At 45.3% G+C, this 17,526-nt stretch overlaps 1 protein-coding gene across 3 annotated transcripts; it reads right to left on the bottom strand.

Annotated features, from left to right (window-relative positions):
• Positions 1 to 955: 955 nt before the first annotated feature.
• Positions 956 to 4,427, bottom strand: LOC123442426 (RAN GTPase-activating protein 2-like). 3 transcript variants are annotated; one of them, XM_045118474.1, is made up of 2 exons: positions 4,170 to 4,427; positions 956 to 2,894 (listed from the first exon to the last, which is right to left on the bottom strand). In XM_045118474.1, the coding sequence occupies exon 2, from the start codon at positions 2,861 to 2,863 to the stop codon at positions 1,205 to 1,207; it is 1,659 nt and encodes a 552-aa protein (XP_044974409.1). In that variant the 5' UTR covers positions 2,864 to 2,894; positions 4,170 to 4,427; the 3' UTR covers positions 956 to 1,204. The 3 variants fall into 3 exon arrangements, with proteins under 3 accessions (XP_044974409.1, XP_044974418.1, XP_044974424.1); XM_045118483.1 differs by having other exon boundaries at positions 4,135 to 4,424; XM_045118489.1 differs by having other exon boundaries at positions 956 to 2,891; positions 4,170 to 4,383.
• Between the last annotated feature and the right edge of the window lie 13,099 nt (positions 4,428 to 17,526).

Raw genomic sequence — 17,526 nt, 5'->3', positions numbered from 1 at the left:
AGAATAACTCATCCTAATTGACACGATTAGTGCATTTGTTCACTCACTTCAATCTGTATATACTCCCTTCGTTTTTAAATATAATTTTAAAAAAAATCTATTACGAACTACATATGAAGAAAATAAATGAATGTAGTCTATATAATCCGTATGTAGTCTGTAATGAAATTCTTAAAAAGACTTGTATTTAAAAACGAAGAGAGTAGTTCATATTAAAATATCCAAACCACATTATAATTGGGAACAAAGGTGGCAGTAATAACTATCAGTGATTTCCTGGTCAGTATTTGTACAATATACAACCACTCGATCTCGTTTCAGTCACAAACTTAAAAATAAGATTGTCCCAATTGACTTAAATTAAGATCGTCCGTCTCAAGAAGAAAACTGTGTAACAGTGCACGGCAAGTAAAGGCGAAGGCCTGGTCTCGAAAAAGAATAGAGGTGACTGAATTGGACCGCCATTGTGTTTTTAAAAAGGACAGATTTGGGAACAGATCAAAGCACCACGTACTGAAATGGACCTCGGAGGAAGATCCCGGTTGCAAAATTTGATTACCCCAAAGAAAGAGCATGCAGCTGCATGATTTATTAAGGTAAACGGAAGAGGGCGACGGGACGTGTGAACAGGGGAGCCGCGGCATTAATCATATCTTAGCCACGAAGGAAGTAGTAGCACCATAACACATAAAGAGCAATCTTCGACATGTATACGAAACCTTTGCGGCGGAGAATGCAAGAGGCCGTTGGCTCGTCCAACTCAGCGGCAGTGCCCATGCAGGTTGTATCATTATTCTGTGGATGGATAGAAACCACACGCACACGGTGCTTGGATCAATCTGCCACTGCCGACATGGTGTAGGCAGCATCTAGTCAACCCCATGGATCCAGCGGATATCACAGCACGGCGTAGTGTACGTTCCTAAAATATCTCGGCAAACACATGCCATGCCAATGTCTCAGCAAATATTTTTTACCAGAGAACCGAGAAGGTGCTAAAAGCATGAAGAAGAAGAAAATGTTCAACCGAAGTTACAAAAGTGCAGATAAGCCGCCCGTCTGGCTGCTTGCGCTTGGCTCAGTTCAAAACAATTGAGCCACAGTGAGCTCTCTTCATGTGAAAATTTTAACCCATACTGTGGACATTTCAGAAGCTAACCGGAGCAAAAAGATATAGTGGCCAGTCCACCACCCTAGCACACGACTAGTCCTCCTCCTCCACCTTCAGGCCCTGCAGCTTCGAGCCCAGGCCACCGTCGCCGTTATCGTTCCCGTCCTTTTCCTCGTCCTCGTCGTCCTCCTCTTCTTCGTCATCTTCAGGGTCCCCCTCGGGATCGTTCTCATCCAGCGGGCCAAGCACCTCCAGCGAGTTCTCGCCTCCCTTTAGGATCTCCTTCACCTCGTCTATCCCTTCGTCGGAGATGAAATTCGAATTGATGTTCAGCAATGCGAAACCTGGCTTGTTCGCGACTGCTTGAGCAAAGCACCGGGCTCCAGACCTCTGAAACAGATTCGTGCTCACATCAAGCTCCTCCAGACCTGGGTGGCCTTCCTGCAGAGATTTGGCAATTGTCACCGCCCCGGCATCCTTCAGTTCATTCTCGGCCAAGGTCAGCTTCTTGAGCGACTGCATTGCTGTTAAGCATTCTGCTACAGCCTTGGCTGCTTTGGCGGTTATTTCATTTCCTGCCATTTCAAGGACCTCCAGCTGAGGTGCTGACTGCTTCAGGACATCCACAATTGCTATTGTCCCCTCGTTCTCAAGATTGAGGTCACTGAGATACAGCTCAACGAGACCACCAAGCTTTGGAAGGGTTTTGCTGAGAGCTACCCCTGCCTCCACACCAAATAAGTTGTCCCTGATATCAAGTTTCTTCAGACGAGTACATGTCCCTAATGCCTCAGCCAGTGCCACTCCACCATCAGATCCTATCCTTGTCGCTGAGCACCTGAAACTCTCTAGGTTTGGAGAACGCTTAACCATCTCAGCGATTGGCATAGCACCTTCATCACCAGTCATATTGTTGTGGAAGTGGAGAACCTTAAGCTTCTCTGTTGAAGGAATAAGCTCAGATAGAGCTTTTGCAGCTTCTCCTGATATGCCATCGTTCATCACATATAGTTCTTCCAGGTCGCCCTGTGATTTCAGCAGCTCGGTGAATGCCCTCACACCCTTCTCGCCTAAAGCATTGTCGGAGATGTTCAGGTACCTCAGTACAGACCCTGCTAAAGCTTTGGAGAATATGCGCATCACATCAAGGGCTTCGTCCTCGGGTCTTCCAGCGACAAAATCTGAGATATCTACCTCTGTGAGCTGCGATTTTATTGATTCAAGAATTGGTCCAGCAACATTGGCAGCACCAATACCAAAGCTCCTGTTGCTGAAACAAATCCTTTTATACGAGTTTCCTGGTTTTGTTAGTGGACTGAGAAGTTCCTTTGCTTCCTCTGCCTCAATGAAAGCGCGCTTGCCACCAGATATATCAAACACAGTAGCAGCAGGCTCAAGAGGTGCATCAATAACAGGTGCTTCTGGTTCTGCGGTTGTCCTTGGGCCTTTTTTCAGGACTTCAAGCATCAGCTTGCTAGTTTCTTTTGCATATAGCTGGACAGCAGAACTCCCATCACCATCAGGCTCCTTCTTGAAATGCTCATCTGCAGAAGCAAAGCACACTTCTTCGATCCTCTTAGCATTCTCATGAGCCTCCTCTTTGCCCAAAATGCCATACTTGCGAGAAAAGATGGACTCGTCGGATAGGTTCTTGGTCATCCTCTCTACAAGCATCAGACGAGTGCTTTCACTCGGTGGCCACAGTTTGATGGTGAATGTCCGGGGTTGGAAATCTTGCGCAGTTGAATCCATGTGGAAAGGTGGCACTTCACACAGCAACCTACTGGTAAATCACCAAGAATAGGCATTAGCATGATCCCAAATTACAGAAAGTAATACAATATTAAGTAAACAATGAAATTAGTGGAGCAATTCGAGGGCCTGCCCCTGAAGTACCATACACTAGTACCAACAAGGACTACAACTAAACACCAGTTAGCAAAATATAGTTAAGTCTACAGGTGTAACAACAACATCATTTCTTCTTCTTAACCTTGTGACCATGAGGTCACGGGTTCAAGTCCTGGAAACAACCTCTTGCAGAAATACAGGGAAAGACTGCGTACAATAGACCCAATGCTGTCGGACCCTTCCCCGGACCCTGCGCAAGCAGGAGCTACATGCACCGGACTGCCTCCCCTTAAAGGGGCCACATGGCCCCATAAGAAAATGGAGAACACCAACTTCATTCGTTCGTATTGAAAAGCATTTTGCTCAGAGTGGCTGGTTTACAGAGGAAATCAATGATACAACTAGCAATTACAGAATAACAGTGGTTCAACCTTAGCACAAAAAAAAAACAATGTGCAATGTTACTATATCTTTTTTTTAATAAAAAGGGATTTCTACCCCAATTTCATTAACGAAACCAGCACCTGTTTTTACAACCAAAACACATCCCCAGCCGCAGAATCCAAACCCCACTTAGAGAACAGAAGGAGCCTGGCCAGCCCGGCACAGGTAAAAGAAAGTGACAGGTAAAGACAGTTTTTGAACCAACATTTCACCACAGGGACCAAACTACATAACAACCAGAAGTCCATCTTCAGACATCATTTACTGCCGACAAGAACGCCACCAGAGAATGTTACTATATTTGCTATCACTGTCTATTACATTCACATATTGCAGGACTGACTAGCACTAGTATAGAAGCAGCAGCCCTAATGGGCAGATATTGCTTCCACAACACGACAACCAACTATTGGCTAGGACCTTGAGATCTATTTGATCCAGCAAAGCTTAAAGTTACTGCAAGTTGTAATCTCCTACAGCCATGCATTCACTTCAGCTTCTTGTATATAAGTATGGATTGCGATTGGAGAGTGCCAGTTTATAACTCAGATCTCTCCCGTCGTATCTCCAGTCTTACTCGAGGGAAAAAAATGAAGTTAAACTAAGCCAAACACATACAGAGTGTCTTACTCCAACCATGGTCAGCGGGGAGATAAAAAAAACACAGCACAACCAAATTTACACGCATTTGTTCGATTTGAAAAAGCACTAAGGATTTGCGGACGAACCAACACAGAAATAAGATGCCCGCGGCACCGTCTACCTCAAGGACAACGATCGCGGCGGCAGACTGGAGGCGAGAGGCGGCGGCTTCCCCCCGAGGCCGGCTGCGTCGACGGGAGGTTCGGGCGGCGCGACGGGGAGAGTGGACGGAGAGGACTCGCCGGAAGAAGAGGGTGGGGGGAAGGGGAGGGGCACGGTACTGGAAGGGGAAGAAGCGGCGGCCGGCGGAGCGTGGGTTTGTGTTGTGTGGGGGGAGGGTTTCTCTTTCTGGACGCGGACGCGGACGTGACTGGCGAGGTCGCTCCGTGGCCGTCCGATCGGGAGTGCTCTTAACCGACGATTATAGTCAGGAGAAATTGTTCCGGGGGCGTGGACTTATAAACAATAATGCTAGACATACAAAAACTTACAAAGGTTTACTTAACTTTCCAAACTAACCCTTCTCTCCCCCCCTGATTTTCAGTGGGGGTGGGGCCCCTCATCCCTCAATTACCAATCACAATCTTACACATCAGTTTGTACGTAAAATCTTTACGTAAGCCTTTGTAGGTGTAGCAAGCGCGCCGGTGATCCGGAATTCGAAATTCAAAACCTCGCTAACGTGGACTCTGCTGCCAAGGCGGCGGATCTAGATTCTCTGCCACGCAGCGCAAGCGTGTTTTTTTTTCAAATGATAAATGTTACACGTATGACATGAGACACTCTGTTTTTGATACTCCCTCCGTTCCTAAATATAAGACCTTTTAGACATTTCACTATGGACTACATAAGGAGCAGAATGAGTGAATCTATACTCTAAAATGTGTCTATATACATCCGTATGTAGTTCGTAGTAGAATCTCTAAAAGGTCTTATATTTAGAAACGGAGGAAGTATATTTTTATAATTATTAAAATTGTCATCCAGAAAAACATGAAAAATATTGAAACTTGTCGTCCAAAAAATAAGTTGTCATACTTGATAACTAAAGTTGTTATACTTATGTCATTAAATTAGCATAAAAAATGTTTGAAGTTGCCATCTGTTAGTGTCACACGTGTAAACTTTCAGGGTCTTTCTTTTAATGGATGGATGGATTGGATTGGATGATACGCTTGTGCTAATCTGTTCGTTCTTCCAAAATTCAAATGGACATGATGTGGATTGTCTTGGTTTTGGGAGCAAACCAGGAGCGTCGAATTTTCAAACCATGCCAAACTCAGTTATATATATAAATACAATGTTTGAAGGAGATTGTTTATTTTTTAAATATGACGGTTGGAGGAAAATTGTTTATTTTTTAAATATGATCTTTGGAGGAAACTGTTTATTTTTTACCTAATATTTTTGTTTAAAGAATAGACTGACTGATTTTTTGTGTGATAAGTCGTCTCCAATGCTGGACGCATGTCCCTATGGGCCACCAACCGTTTATCTCATCGAGCCTTATCCCCCAGCGAAGCCCGTCTAGATTTTTTCTCTCATGTCTTCGCCTTCCTTCTTCCCACATGTGATGACTCAGGAGGATACCAATCCATCTTGGGTTTTTAAAGTATCGCAAAGCAAAGGGAATGTCACATGGTAACCAAAGGTTCACTCGAACATCATTCGTTTGCTCGTAGGGATCGATATGGACGTTCATTGTTCTGCTACCGGTCATTGAACGAAGGGATTTTCGTTCATGTTTATGAGTTACGAACCTACGGGGTCACAAGCTTAAGGTAATCATGATCTACTGAGTGTTAGTAGGACGGGAGTGATGATAACATATTTGTGAAATTGTTTCATTAATATATGAAATAGTTTCGAGGGGATCGAGAAGCGTTTCGGAGTCACCGGAAGGGTTTTAGAGAGTATCGGGTAATACCTGGTATTACCGATAAATCTCTACTATTAAAACAAAATCGAACGTCGTGGTGATGGTTTGACTTCCTTTCTCACGTATGATCCCTCCCTCTCGCGCGACTCACCAAGCCAACGATCCCTGCTCAAAACTAGAAACGAAAAAAGAAAACAAAAAAAGAAATAACCAGTACCCACAAACACACGTTCCCCCTCCCACAACTCCTCCTTCCCGATCACATCTCTCCCCCCCTAAAAAATCACCGCCGCGCACGCGTCTCGCCATTCCAGATTCGATTCATGGAGGACTCGCGTGGCCAACCCATGCCTCACATCATCGTTGTCCTCCTCATCTACATCGTGGTCGCGGTCCTGGTGGTGGACGGTGCCGCCCCGGCCCCACTCTCTTCTAGATGATAACCTATCCACCGTCGTTCACCGCTCTTCTCCAGATCCTCGCACCTCCCTCCTCTCCATTGCGTTGGCACCTCCCTGTACGATGACGCGCGGATAGTAGATGCACGCTTTATTGCTGTGAGTGCATGCGGGAAGCAAGCATGGGAGGCTCGTGTAGGCGGGTGGCTATGGACAACGTCCCGCTCAACCGCCACCCTTTATTACTTCTGCGAAAAATATTTTCCTGCTCATAAGAAACAAGCTGCCTTACAGGAGATATTTAACTTTGTGCAAATTGAAGAAGAGAATCTCCCTCAAGCTTGGGGGAGGCTTCTCCAGTTACTTAGAGCTTTGCCTGATCATCCTCTTAAGAAAAAAGAAATACTTGATATCTTTTATAATGGACTAACCGATGCTTCTAGGGATTTCCTAGATAGTTCTGCTGGTTCTATTTTCAGGGAAAGAACCGTTAGACAAGCTGGAGAACTATTGAATAACATATTGCAAAATGCTAATGAGTGGACACTTCTCGAACCACCAGCGAAGCCTATTCAGAAGAAAAGAGGTATTATATTCCTCAGTCATGAAGATATGCAAGAAGCCAAGAAATCTATTAAAAAAAAAGGGGAACTAAAACTGAAGATGTCAAGAAATTACCAAATATCAAAGAAATACATGGACTTGACACCCCGTCAGAGGTAGCAGAGGTACAATCTCTGTGTACCTTTAATAAAAGTGATATACCTTACACTAAGACTCCTACTCAATGTAGGGATGAATTCGATAATTTTATTGTTAAGCAAGAAAATTTTAATAATTATGTCAAAGATCAATTAAGACATAATGCTATGATGATAGATCGTTTCAGTGACTTGATATTTAGAATTCCTAATGATGTTAAGGGTCTAGGTAAATATGCTTCTATGGTTCACACCCAACTAGACCAATTTGATAAGTCACAAAATGATTTGCTTGCTAAGATAAATGGTAATATGAATGGCAACGTTGTTAGGATAATGACTAGAGGTGGTCGCATGACCCATGAACCTCTTTATCCTAAAGGTCATCCTAAAAGAATAGAACAGGATTCTCAGAGAGTTAATGATGATACACTTAGTCCATCTAAGATAAAAAAAAGAAAAGAAGAATGATAGTACTTTGCATGCTTCTAGTGAACCTGTTATAGAAAAACCTGCCGAAAATCATAATGGTGTTTCTATTTCTGATGCTAAGACACAATCTGGTAATGAACATTCACCTAGTGATGATGAGAATAATAATGTTCATGTAGACGCTCCACCAGATAGTATAATGAACCTGATAATGATGTGGAAATAGAACCTGCTAAAGATCTTGATAACCCAGTGATACGTTGCTACTTCTCAAACAACAGCGCCAGAAATTGACACGTTGACGGAGACTGGGCTTGCGTTGGTTTTTTCCCTTGAAGAGGAAAGGGTGATGCAGCACAGGAGCAGTAAGTATTTCCCTCATTTTGAGAACCAAGGTATCGATCAATAAGGAGGGTCTTGTCAAGTCCAGAGTACCTGCGCAAACACAAACAAGCTTGCACCCAGTGCTTCGAAGGGGTTGTCAATCCCTTCAAGATTGTTTGCAAAGTGAGATATGAAGGCGGAAAGTGCAACGAAGTAAAAAGTGTAAGGCTAAAATATGGTGTGGAGTAGACCCTGGGGCCATAGTGTTCACTAGAGGCTTCTCTCAAAATAGCAAATATCACGGTGGGTGAACAAATTACTATCCAGCAATTGATAGAACCGCGCAAAGTCATGACGATATCTAAGGCAATGATCATACATATAGGCATCACGTCCGAGACAAGTAGACCGATACTTTCTGCATCTACTACTATTACTCCACACATCGACCGCTATCCAGCATGCATCTAGTGTATTGAGTTCATGACGAACAGAGTAACGCCTTAAGCAAGATGACATGATGTAGAGGGATAATCTCAAACCAATGATGAAAACCCCATCTTTTTACCCTTGATGGCAACAACACGATGCGTGCCTCGCTACCCCTTCTGTCACTTGGTGAGGTCACCGCACGGTATGAACCCAAAACCAAGCACTTCTCCCATTGCAAGAATCATTGATCTAGTTGGCCAGACAAAACCCACAACTCGAAGAGAATTACAAGGATATGAAATCATGCATAAGAGAGATCAGAAGAAACTCAAATAAGATTCATAGATAACCAGAGCATAAATCCACAATTCATCGGATCTCGACAAACACACCGCAAAATAAGATTACATCGGATAGATCTCCATGAAGATCATGGACAACTTTGTATTGAAGATCCAAGAGAGAGAAGAAGCCATCTAGTTACTAGCTATGGACCCGTAGGTCTATGGTGAACTACTCACGCATAATCGGAGAGGTCATGGTGTTGACGAAGAAGCCCTCCCTATCCAAATCTCCCCTCTGGCTGGGCACCAGAACGTGCCCCAGATGGGATCTTGCGGAAACAGAAGCTTGCGGCGGCGGAAAAGTACTTTCGCTGATCTCCTGATTTTTTTTGGGATTTTTAGGGAATTTATAGGTGCAACCCCTAGGGTAGAGGTGTTGGAAATATGCCCTAGAGGAAATAATAAAATGGTTATTATCATATTTCCTTGTTCATGATAATCGTCTATTGTTCATGTTATAATTGTATTAACAGGAAACAGTAATACATGTGTGAATAAATAGATCACAATGTGTCCCTAGCAAGCCTCTAGTTGGCTAGCTCGTTAGTCAATAGATGATCATGGTTTCCTGATCACGGGCATTAGATCTCATTGATAACGGGATCACATCATTGGGAGATTGATGTGATGGACAAGACCCAATCCTAAGCATAGCACTAGATCGTATTGTTCGTATGCTAAAGCTTTTCTAATGTCAAGTATCTTTTCCTTCGACCGTGAGATTGTGCAACTCCCGGATACCGTAGGAGTGCTTTGGGTGTATCAAACGTCACAACGTAACTGGGTGACTATAAAGGTGCACTACGGGTACCTCCGAAAGTATCTGTTGGGTTGGTACGAATCAAGATCGGGATTTGTCACTCCGTGTGACGGAGAGGTATCTCTGGGCCCACTCGGTAGAACATCATCATGAGCTCAATATGACTAAGGAGTTAGTCACACGATGACGTGCTACGGAACGAGTAAAGAGACTTACCGGTAACGAGATTGAACAAGGTATAGGTATACCGACGAACGAATCTCGAGCAAGTTCTATACCGACAGACAAAGGGAATCGTATACGGGATTGATTGAATCCTTGACATCGTGGTTCATCCGATGAGATCATCGTGGAGAAAGTGGGAGCCACCATGGGTATCCAGACCCCGCTTATGGTTATTGGCCAGAGAGGTGTCTCGGTCATGTCTGCCTGTCACCCGAACCCGTAGGGTCTACACACTTAAGGTTCGATGACGCTAGGGTTATAGGGAATTGTTATACGAGGTTACCGAAAGTTGTTCGGAGTCCCAGATGAGATCCTGGACGTCACAAGGAGCTCCGGAATGGTCCGGAGGTAAAGATTGATATATAGAACGGATGGTTTCGGACACCGGAAGTGTTTTGGGCATCACCGGTAACGTACCGGGACCACCGGAGGTGGCCCCGGGGGTCCACCGAAGGGGGGCAACGACCCCGGGAGGTAAGGTGGGCCAAGTGGGGAAGGGAAGCAGCCCCTAGACGGGCTGGTGTGCCTCCCCACTCAGCCCAATGCGTGGGGGAGAGAAAAGGGGGGGGGCAAACCCTAAGCCAGGTGGGCCTAAGGCCCACCACGGGTGCGCCACACCCCTCCTCCCCCCCTTGGCCGCCGCACCAGCCCCATCTAGGGCTGCCGCCCCCCCAGGAGAGGGAAACCCTCAAGGGGGTGCATGTTGGGGAACATCGCATGGGAAACAAAAATTTTCCTACGCGCACGAAGACCTATCATGGTGATGTCCATCTACGAGAGGGGATGAGTGATCTACGTACCCTTGTAGACCGTACAGCAGAAGCGTTAGAGAACGCGGTTGATGTAGTGGAAAGTCCTCACGTCCCTCGATCCGCCCCGCGAACAATCCCGTGATCAGTCCCACGATCTAGTACCGAACGGACGGCACCTCCGCGTTCAGCACACGTACAACTCGACGATGATCTCGGTCTTCTTGATCCAGCAAGAGAGACGGAGAGGTAGAAGAGTTCTCCGGCAGCGTGACGGCGCTCCGGAGGTTGGTGATGACCTTGTCTCAGGGCTCCGCCCGAGCTCCGCAGAAACGCGATCTAGAGGGAAAACCGTGGAGGTATGTGGTCGGGCTGCCGTGGCAAAAGTTGTCTCAAATCAGCCCTAATACCTCGGTATATATAGGAGGGAGGGGGAGGGAAGAGGCAGCCTCAAACCCTCAAGGTTTGGCCGAAATTGGAGGTGGAGGAGTCCTACTCCAATCCTACTTGGAGTAGGATTCCACCTTCCCACTTGGAAACTCTTTCCACCTTGTGTTTTTTCCTTCTCAAACCTTATGGGCCTTAGTGGGAACTTATTCAAGCCCACTAGGGGCTGGTTTATCTCTTCCCATAGCCCATGAGACCCCTTGGGGCGTGACACCCCTCCCGATGGTCCCCGGCACCCCTCCCGGAACTCCCGGTACACTACCGATGAGCCCGAAACTTTTCCGGTGACCAAAACAGGACTTCCTATATATCAATCTTTACCTCCGGACCATTCCGGAGCTCCTCGTGACGTCCTGGATCTCATCCGGGACTCCGAACAACATTCGGTAACCAACCATATAACTCAAATACGCATAAAACAACGTCGAATCTTAAGTGTGCAGACCCTGCGGGTTCGAGAACTATGTAGACATGACCCGAGAGACTCCTCGGTCAATATCCAACAGCGGGACCTGGATGCCCATATTGGATCCTACATATTCTACGAAGATCTTATCGTTTGAACCTCAGTGCCAAGGATTCATTTAATCCCGTATGTCATTCCCTTTGTCCTTCGGTATGTTACTTGCCCGAGATTCGATCGTCAGTATCCGCATACCTATTTCAATCTCGTTTACCGGCAAGTCTCTTTACTCGTTCCGTAATACAAGATCCCGCAACTTACACTAAGTCACATTGCTTGCAAGGCTTGTGTGTGATGTTGTATTACCGAGTGGGCCCCGAGATACCTCTCCATCACACGGAGTGACAAATCCCAGTCTTGATCCATACTAACTCAACTAACACCTTCGGAGATACCTGTAGAGCATCTTTATAGTCACCCAGTTACGTTGCGACGTTTGATACACACAAAGCATTCCTCCGGTGTCAGTGAGTTATATGATCTCATGGTCATAGGAACAAATACTTGACACGCAGAAAACAGTAGCAACAAAATGACACGATCAACATGCTACATCTATTAGTTTGGGTCTAGTCCATCACATGATTCTCCTAATGATGTGATCCCGTTATCAAGTAACAACACTTGCCTATGGCCAGGAAACCTTGATCATCTTTGATCAACGAGCTAGTCAACTAGAGGCTTACTAGGGACAATGTTTTGTCTATGTATCCACACAAGTATTGTGTTTCCAATCAATACAATTATAGCATGGATAATAAACGATTATCATGAACTAAGAAATATAATAATAACTAATTTATTATTGCCTCTAGGGAATATTTCCAACAGCGCAGCCCCTCCCCCCTATATATAGTGGGCACTTTTGGCCATTGGAGATCAGACTTTTGCCTCTCTCTCGGCGCAACCCTGCCCTTCCTCCTCCTCCTCTGTGCTGGTGCTTGGCGAAGCCCTGCCGGGAGACCTCGTCTCTCCATCGACACCACGCCGTCGTGCTGCTGGAGTTCTTCCCCAACCTCTCCCTCCTCCTTGCTGGATCAAGGTGCGGGAGACGTCACCGGGCTGCACGTGTGTTGAACGCGGAGGTGCCATAGTTCGGCACTAGATCAGAATTGCTGCGAGTACGACTCCATCAACCTCGTTCTAGCAACGCTTCCGCTTAGCGATCTTCAAAGGTATGAAGATGCTCTTACCCCTCTCTTGTTGCTGGTCTCTCCATAGGAAGATCTGAATATGCGTAGGAAAATTTTGAATTTATGCTACGTTACCCTACAGTGGTATTAGAGCCAGGTTTTCTATGCGTAGATTCTATGCACGAGTAGAACACAAAAGTTGTGGGCGATGATTTGTCAATTTGCTTGCCGCTACTAGTCTTATTCTTTTCCGGCAGTATTGTGGGATGAAGCGGCCCGGATCGACTTTACACGTACGCTTACGTGAGACTGGTTCCACCGACAGACATGCACACCGTGCATAAAGGTGGCTAGCGGGTGTCTGTCTCTCCTACTCTAGTCGGATTGGATTTGATGAAAAGGGTCCTTATGAAGGGTAAATAGCTTTGGCATATCATCGTTGTGGCTGTCACATAGGTAAGAAGGCGTTCTTGCTAGAAACCCAAATCAGCCACGTAAAACTTGCAACAACAATTAGAGGACGTCTAACTTGTTTTTGCAGGGTTTGACATGTGATGTGATATGGCCAAAGTTGTGATGTTGCATGTATGATGTATGAGATGATCATGTTATTGTAATAGGTTTCACGACTTGCATGTCGATGAGTATGACAACCGGCAGGAGCCATAGGAGTTGTCTTAATTTATTGTATGATATGCAACGCCATGTGCTTACTACTTTTACTTCATTGCTAACGTTAGCTATAGTAGTAGTGATAGTAGTAGTTAGCATGACGACTTCACGGAGACACGATGATGGAGATCATGATGATGGAGATCATGGTGTGACGCCGGTGACGATGATGATCATGCGATGCCTGAAGATGGAGATCGAAAGGGCGAAGATGATAATGGCCATATCATGTCATTATATGATTGCATTGTGATGTTTATCATGTTTTACATCTTATTGCTTAGAACGACGGTAGCATAATAAGACGATCCCTCTTAAAATTTCGAGAACGTATTCCCCTAAGTGTGCACCGTTGCGAAGGTTCGTTGTCTCGAAGCACCACGTGATGATCGGGTGTGATAGATTCTAACATTCGCATACAACAGGTGTAAGCCAGATTTACACACGCGAAACACCTAGGTTGACTCGACGAGCTTAGCATGTATAGACATGACCTCGAATACAAGAGATTGAAAGGTCGAACATGAGTCGTATGGTTGAATACGATCAGCATGAAGTTGCTCACCATGGTGACTAGTCCGTCTCACGTGATGATCGGACACAGATTAGTCAACATGGATCATGTATCACTTAGATGACTAGAGGGATGTCGATTTAAGTGGGAGTTCATACTTAATTTGATTAAATAAACTTAATTGTCAGGAACTTAGTCTAAAAGTAGTCTTTATAAATATTGTAGATGGCCAACGTCAACCTCAATTTCAACGCATTCCTAGAGAAAAACAAGCTGAAAGATGATGGTAGCAACTATGCGGACTGGGTTCGCAACTTGAAGCTCATCCTTGAAGCAGCCAAAAAGGCTTATGTCCTTGATGCGCCGCTAGGTGACCCCCCCCCCCCCCCCGCTCCCGCGGCAGCCCAGGACATTCTGAACGTCTGGCAAACGCGGAGTGATGACTACTCTCTGGTTAGGTGTGGCATGTTATACAGTTTAGAAACGGGGCTCCAAAGGCGTTTTGAGCAACACGGAGCATATGAGATGTTCCAGGAGACGAAGCTAGTTTTTCAAGCTCATGCCCGTGTCGAGAGATATGAAGTCTCCGACAAGTTCTTTAGCTGTAAGATGGAGGAGAACAGTTCTGTAAGTGAGCACATACTCAAAATGTTTGGGTTACACGGTCGTCTGACTTCACTTGGAGTCGAACTTCCGGAGGATGCTATAATTGACAGAATCCTCCAGTCTCTCCCACCAAGCTACAAAGGCTTTGTGCTTAACTACAACATGCAAGGGATGGAAAAGACCATTCCCGAGTTGTACTCGATGCTCAAGTCTGCAGAAGTAGAAATCAAGAAAGAGCATCAAGTGTTGATGGTCAACAAGACCACTAGTTTCAAGAAGGGCAAGGGTAAGAAGAACTTCAAGAAAGACGGCAAAGCTGTTGCCGCGCCCGGTAAGCCAGATGCCGGGAAGAAGAAAAAGAATGGACCCAAGCCTGAGACTGAGTGCTTCTATTGCAAGGGAAAAAGGTCACTGGAAGCGGAACTGCCCCAAATACTTAGCGGACAAGAAGGTCGGCAACGTTAAAGGTATATGTGATATACATGTTATAGATGTGTACCTTACCAGCGCTCGTAGTAGCTCGTGGGTATTTGATACCGGTGTTGTTGCTCACATTTGCAACTCAAAGCAGGAACTGCGGAATAAGCGGAGACTGGCCAAGGACGAGGTGACGATGCGCGTCGGGAATGGTTCCAAAGTCGATGTGATCGCCATCGGCACGCTACCTCTACATCTACCATCGGGATTAGTTTTAAACCTTAATAATTGTTATTTAGTACCAGCGTTGAGCATGAATATTGTATCAGGGTCTTGCTTAATGCGAGACGGCTACTCATTTAAGTCAGAGAATAATGGTTGTTCTATTTATATGAGTGATATGTTTTATGGTCATGCTCCGCGGGTGAATGGTTTATTCTTGATGAATCTCGATCGTGATGTTACGCATATTCATAGTGTGAGTACCAAAAGATGTAAAATTGATAATGATAGTCCCACATACTTGTGGCACTGCCGCCATGGTCATATCGGCGTTAATCGCATGAAGAAGCTCCATACTGATGGACTATTAGAGTCTCTTGACTTTGAATCACTTGACACATGCGAACCGTGCCTCATGGGCAAGATGACTAAGACTCCATTCTCAGGAATAATGGAGAGAGCAACCGACTTATTGGAAATAATACATACTGATGTGTGTGGTCCAATGAACATTGACGCTCGCGATGGCTATCGTTATGTTCTCACTCTCACCAATGATTTGAGTAGGTATGGGTATATCTACTTAATGAAGCACAAATCTGAGACGTTTGAAAAGTTCAAGGAATTTCAGAGTGAGGTTGAGAATCAACATGACAGAAAAATTAAATGTCTGCGATCTGATCGTGGAGGGGAATATTTGAGTCACGAGTTTGGCACACACCTAAGGAAGTGTGGAAACGTTTCACAACTGACGCCGCCTGGCACACCGCAACGCAACGGAGTGTCTAAACGTCGTAATCGCACTTTATTAGATATGGTACGATCTATGATGTCTCTTACCGACCTACCGCTATCATTTTGGGGATACACATTAGAAACTGCAGCATTCACTTTAAATAGGGCACCGTCTAAATCCGTTGAGACGACACCGTATGAACTATGGTTTGGCAAGAAACCTAAGTTGTCGTTTCTTAAAGTTTGGGGCTGCGATGCTTATGTGAAGAAACTTAACCAGAAAACCTCGAACCCAAAGCGGAGAAATGCGTATTCATAGGATACCCAAAGGAAACTATTGGGTATACCTTCTATCTTAGATCCGAAGGTAAGACCTTTGTTGCCAAGAACAGATCCTTTCTAGAGAAAGAGTTTCTCTCGAAAGAAGTAAGTGGGAGGAAGGTATAACTTGATGAGGTAATTACACCCCCTCTCGAACAGGATAGTAGCGCAGCGCGGGAAGTTGTTCCTGTGGCGCCTACACCAACTGAAGAGGAAGTTAATGATGATGATCATGAAGCTTCGGATCAAGTTACTACTGAACCGCGAAGGTCCACAAGGGCACGCTCCGCACCAGAGTGGTACGGCAACCCTGTGATGGAAATCATGTTGTTAGACAACGGTGAACCTTCGAACTATGAAGAAGCGATGGCGGGCCCGGATTCCAACAAATGGCTTGAGGCTATGAAATCCGAGATAGGATCCATGTATGAGAACAAAGTATGGACTTTGGTGGACTTGCCCGATGACCGGCGAGCCATAGAAAATAAATGGATCTTCAAGAAGAAGACTGATGCAAACGGTAATGTAACCGTTTACAAAGCTCGACTTGTCGCAAAGGGTTCTCGACAAATTCAAGGAGTTGACTACGAAGAGACTTTCTCTCCCGTAGCGAAGCTGAAATCAGTCCGAATCATGTTAGCAATTGCCGCCTTTTATGATTATGAAATTTGGCAAATGGACGTCAAAACAGCGTTCCTGAACGGGAACCTTAAGGAAGAGTTGTATATGATGCAACCAGAAGGTTTTGTCGACCCTAAGGGTGCTACCAAAGTGTGCAAGCTCCAGCGCTCCATCTATGGGCTGGTGCAAGCATCTCGGAGTTGGAACATTCGCTTTAATGAGGTGATTAAAGCGTTTGGGTTCATACAGGTTTACGGAGAAGCCTGTCTGTACAAGAAAGTGAGTGGGAGCTCTGTAACTTTCCTCATACTGTATGTGGATGACATATTATTGATGGGGAATAATATAGAGATGTTGGAGAGCATAAAGGCCTATTTGAACAAAAGTTTTTCAATGAAGGACCTTGGAGAAGCTGCATACATATTAGGCATCAAGATCTATAGAGATAGATCAAGACGCCTCATAGGTCTTTCGCAAAGTACATACCTTGACAAGATATTGAAGAAGTTCAATATGGAAAACTCAAAGAAAGGGTTCTTGCCAGTTTTGCAAGGTGTGAGATTGAGTAAGACTCAGTCGCCGACCACGTCAGTAGATAGAGAGAAGATGAGTTCTGTTCCCTACGCATCAGCCGTGGGCTCTCTAATGTATGCCATGCTGTGTACCAGACCTGATATAAACCTTGACATAAGCTTGGTAGAGAGGTACCAAAGTGATCTCGGTATGGAGCACTGGACAACGGTCAAGAATATCCTTAAGTACCTGAAAAGGACTAAGGAAATGTTTCTCGTTTATGGAGGTGACGAAGAGCTCGTCGTAAAGGGTTACGTCGACGCTAGCTTCGACACAGATCCGGATGACTCTAAGTCACAAACCGGATACGTATATGTGTTGAATGGTGGGGCAGTGAGCTGGTGCAGCAGCAAGCAAGAAGTCATGGCAGCATCTACATGTGAAGCGGAGTACATAGCTGCTTCAGAAGCAGCTCATGAAGGAATTTGGATGAAGGAGCTCATCACCGACCTTGGAGTGGTTCCAAGCACGTCGGGTCCAATGACACTCTTCTTTGATAACACTGGGGCC

Source organism: Hordeum vulgare, chromosome 1H (assembly GCF_904849725.1).
Source record: "Hordeum vulgare subsp. vulgare chromosome 1H, MorexV3_pseudomolecules_assembly, whole genome shotgun sequence".
NCBI classification, from domain to species: domain Eukaryota; kingdom Viridiplantae; phylum Streptophyta; class Magnoliopsida; order Poales; family Poaceae; genus Hordeum; species Hordeum vulgare.
Note: the sequence above shows the minus strand (reverse complement) of the source record. Positions and strands in the feature narration are given on the sequence as shown.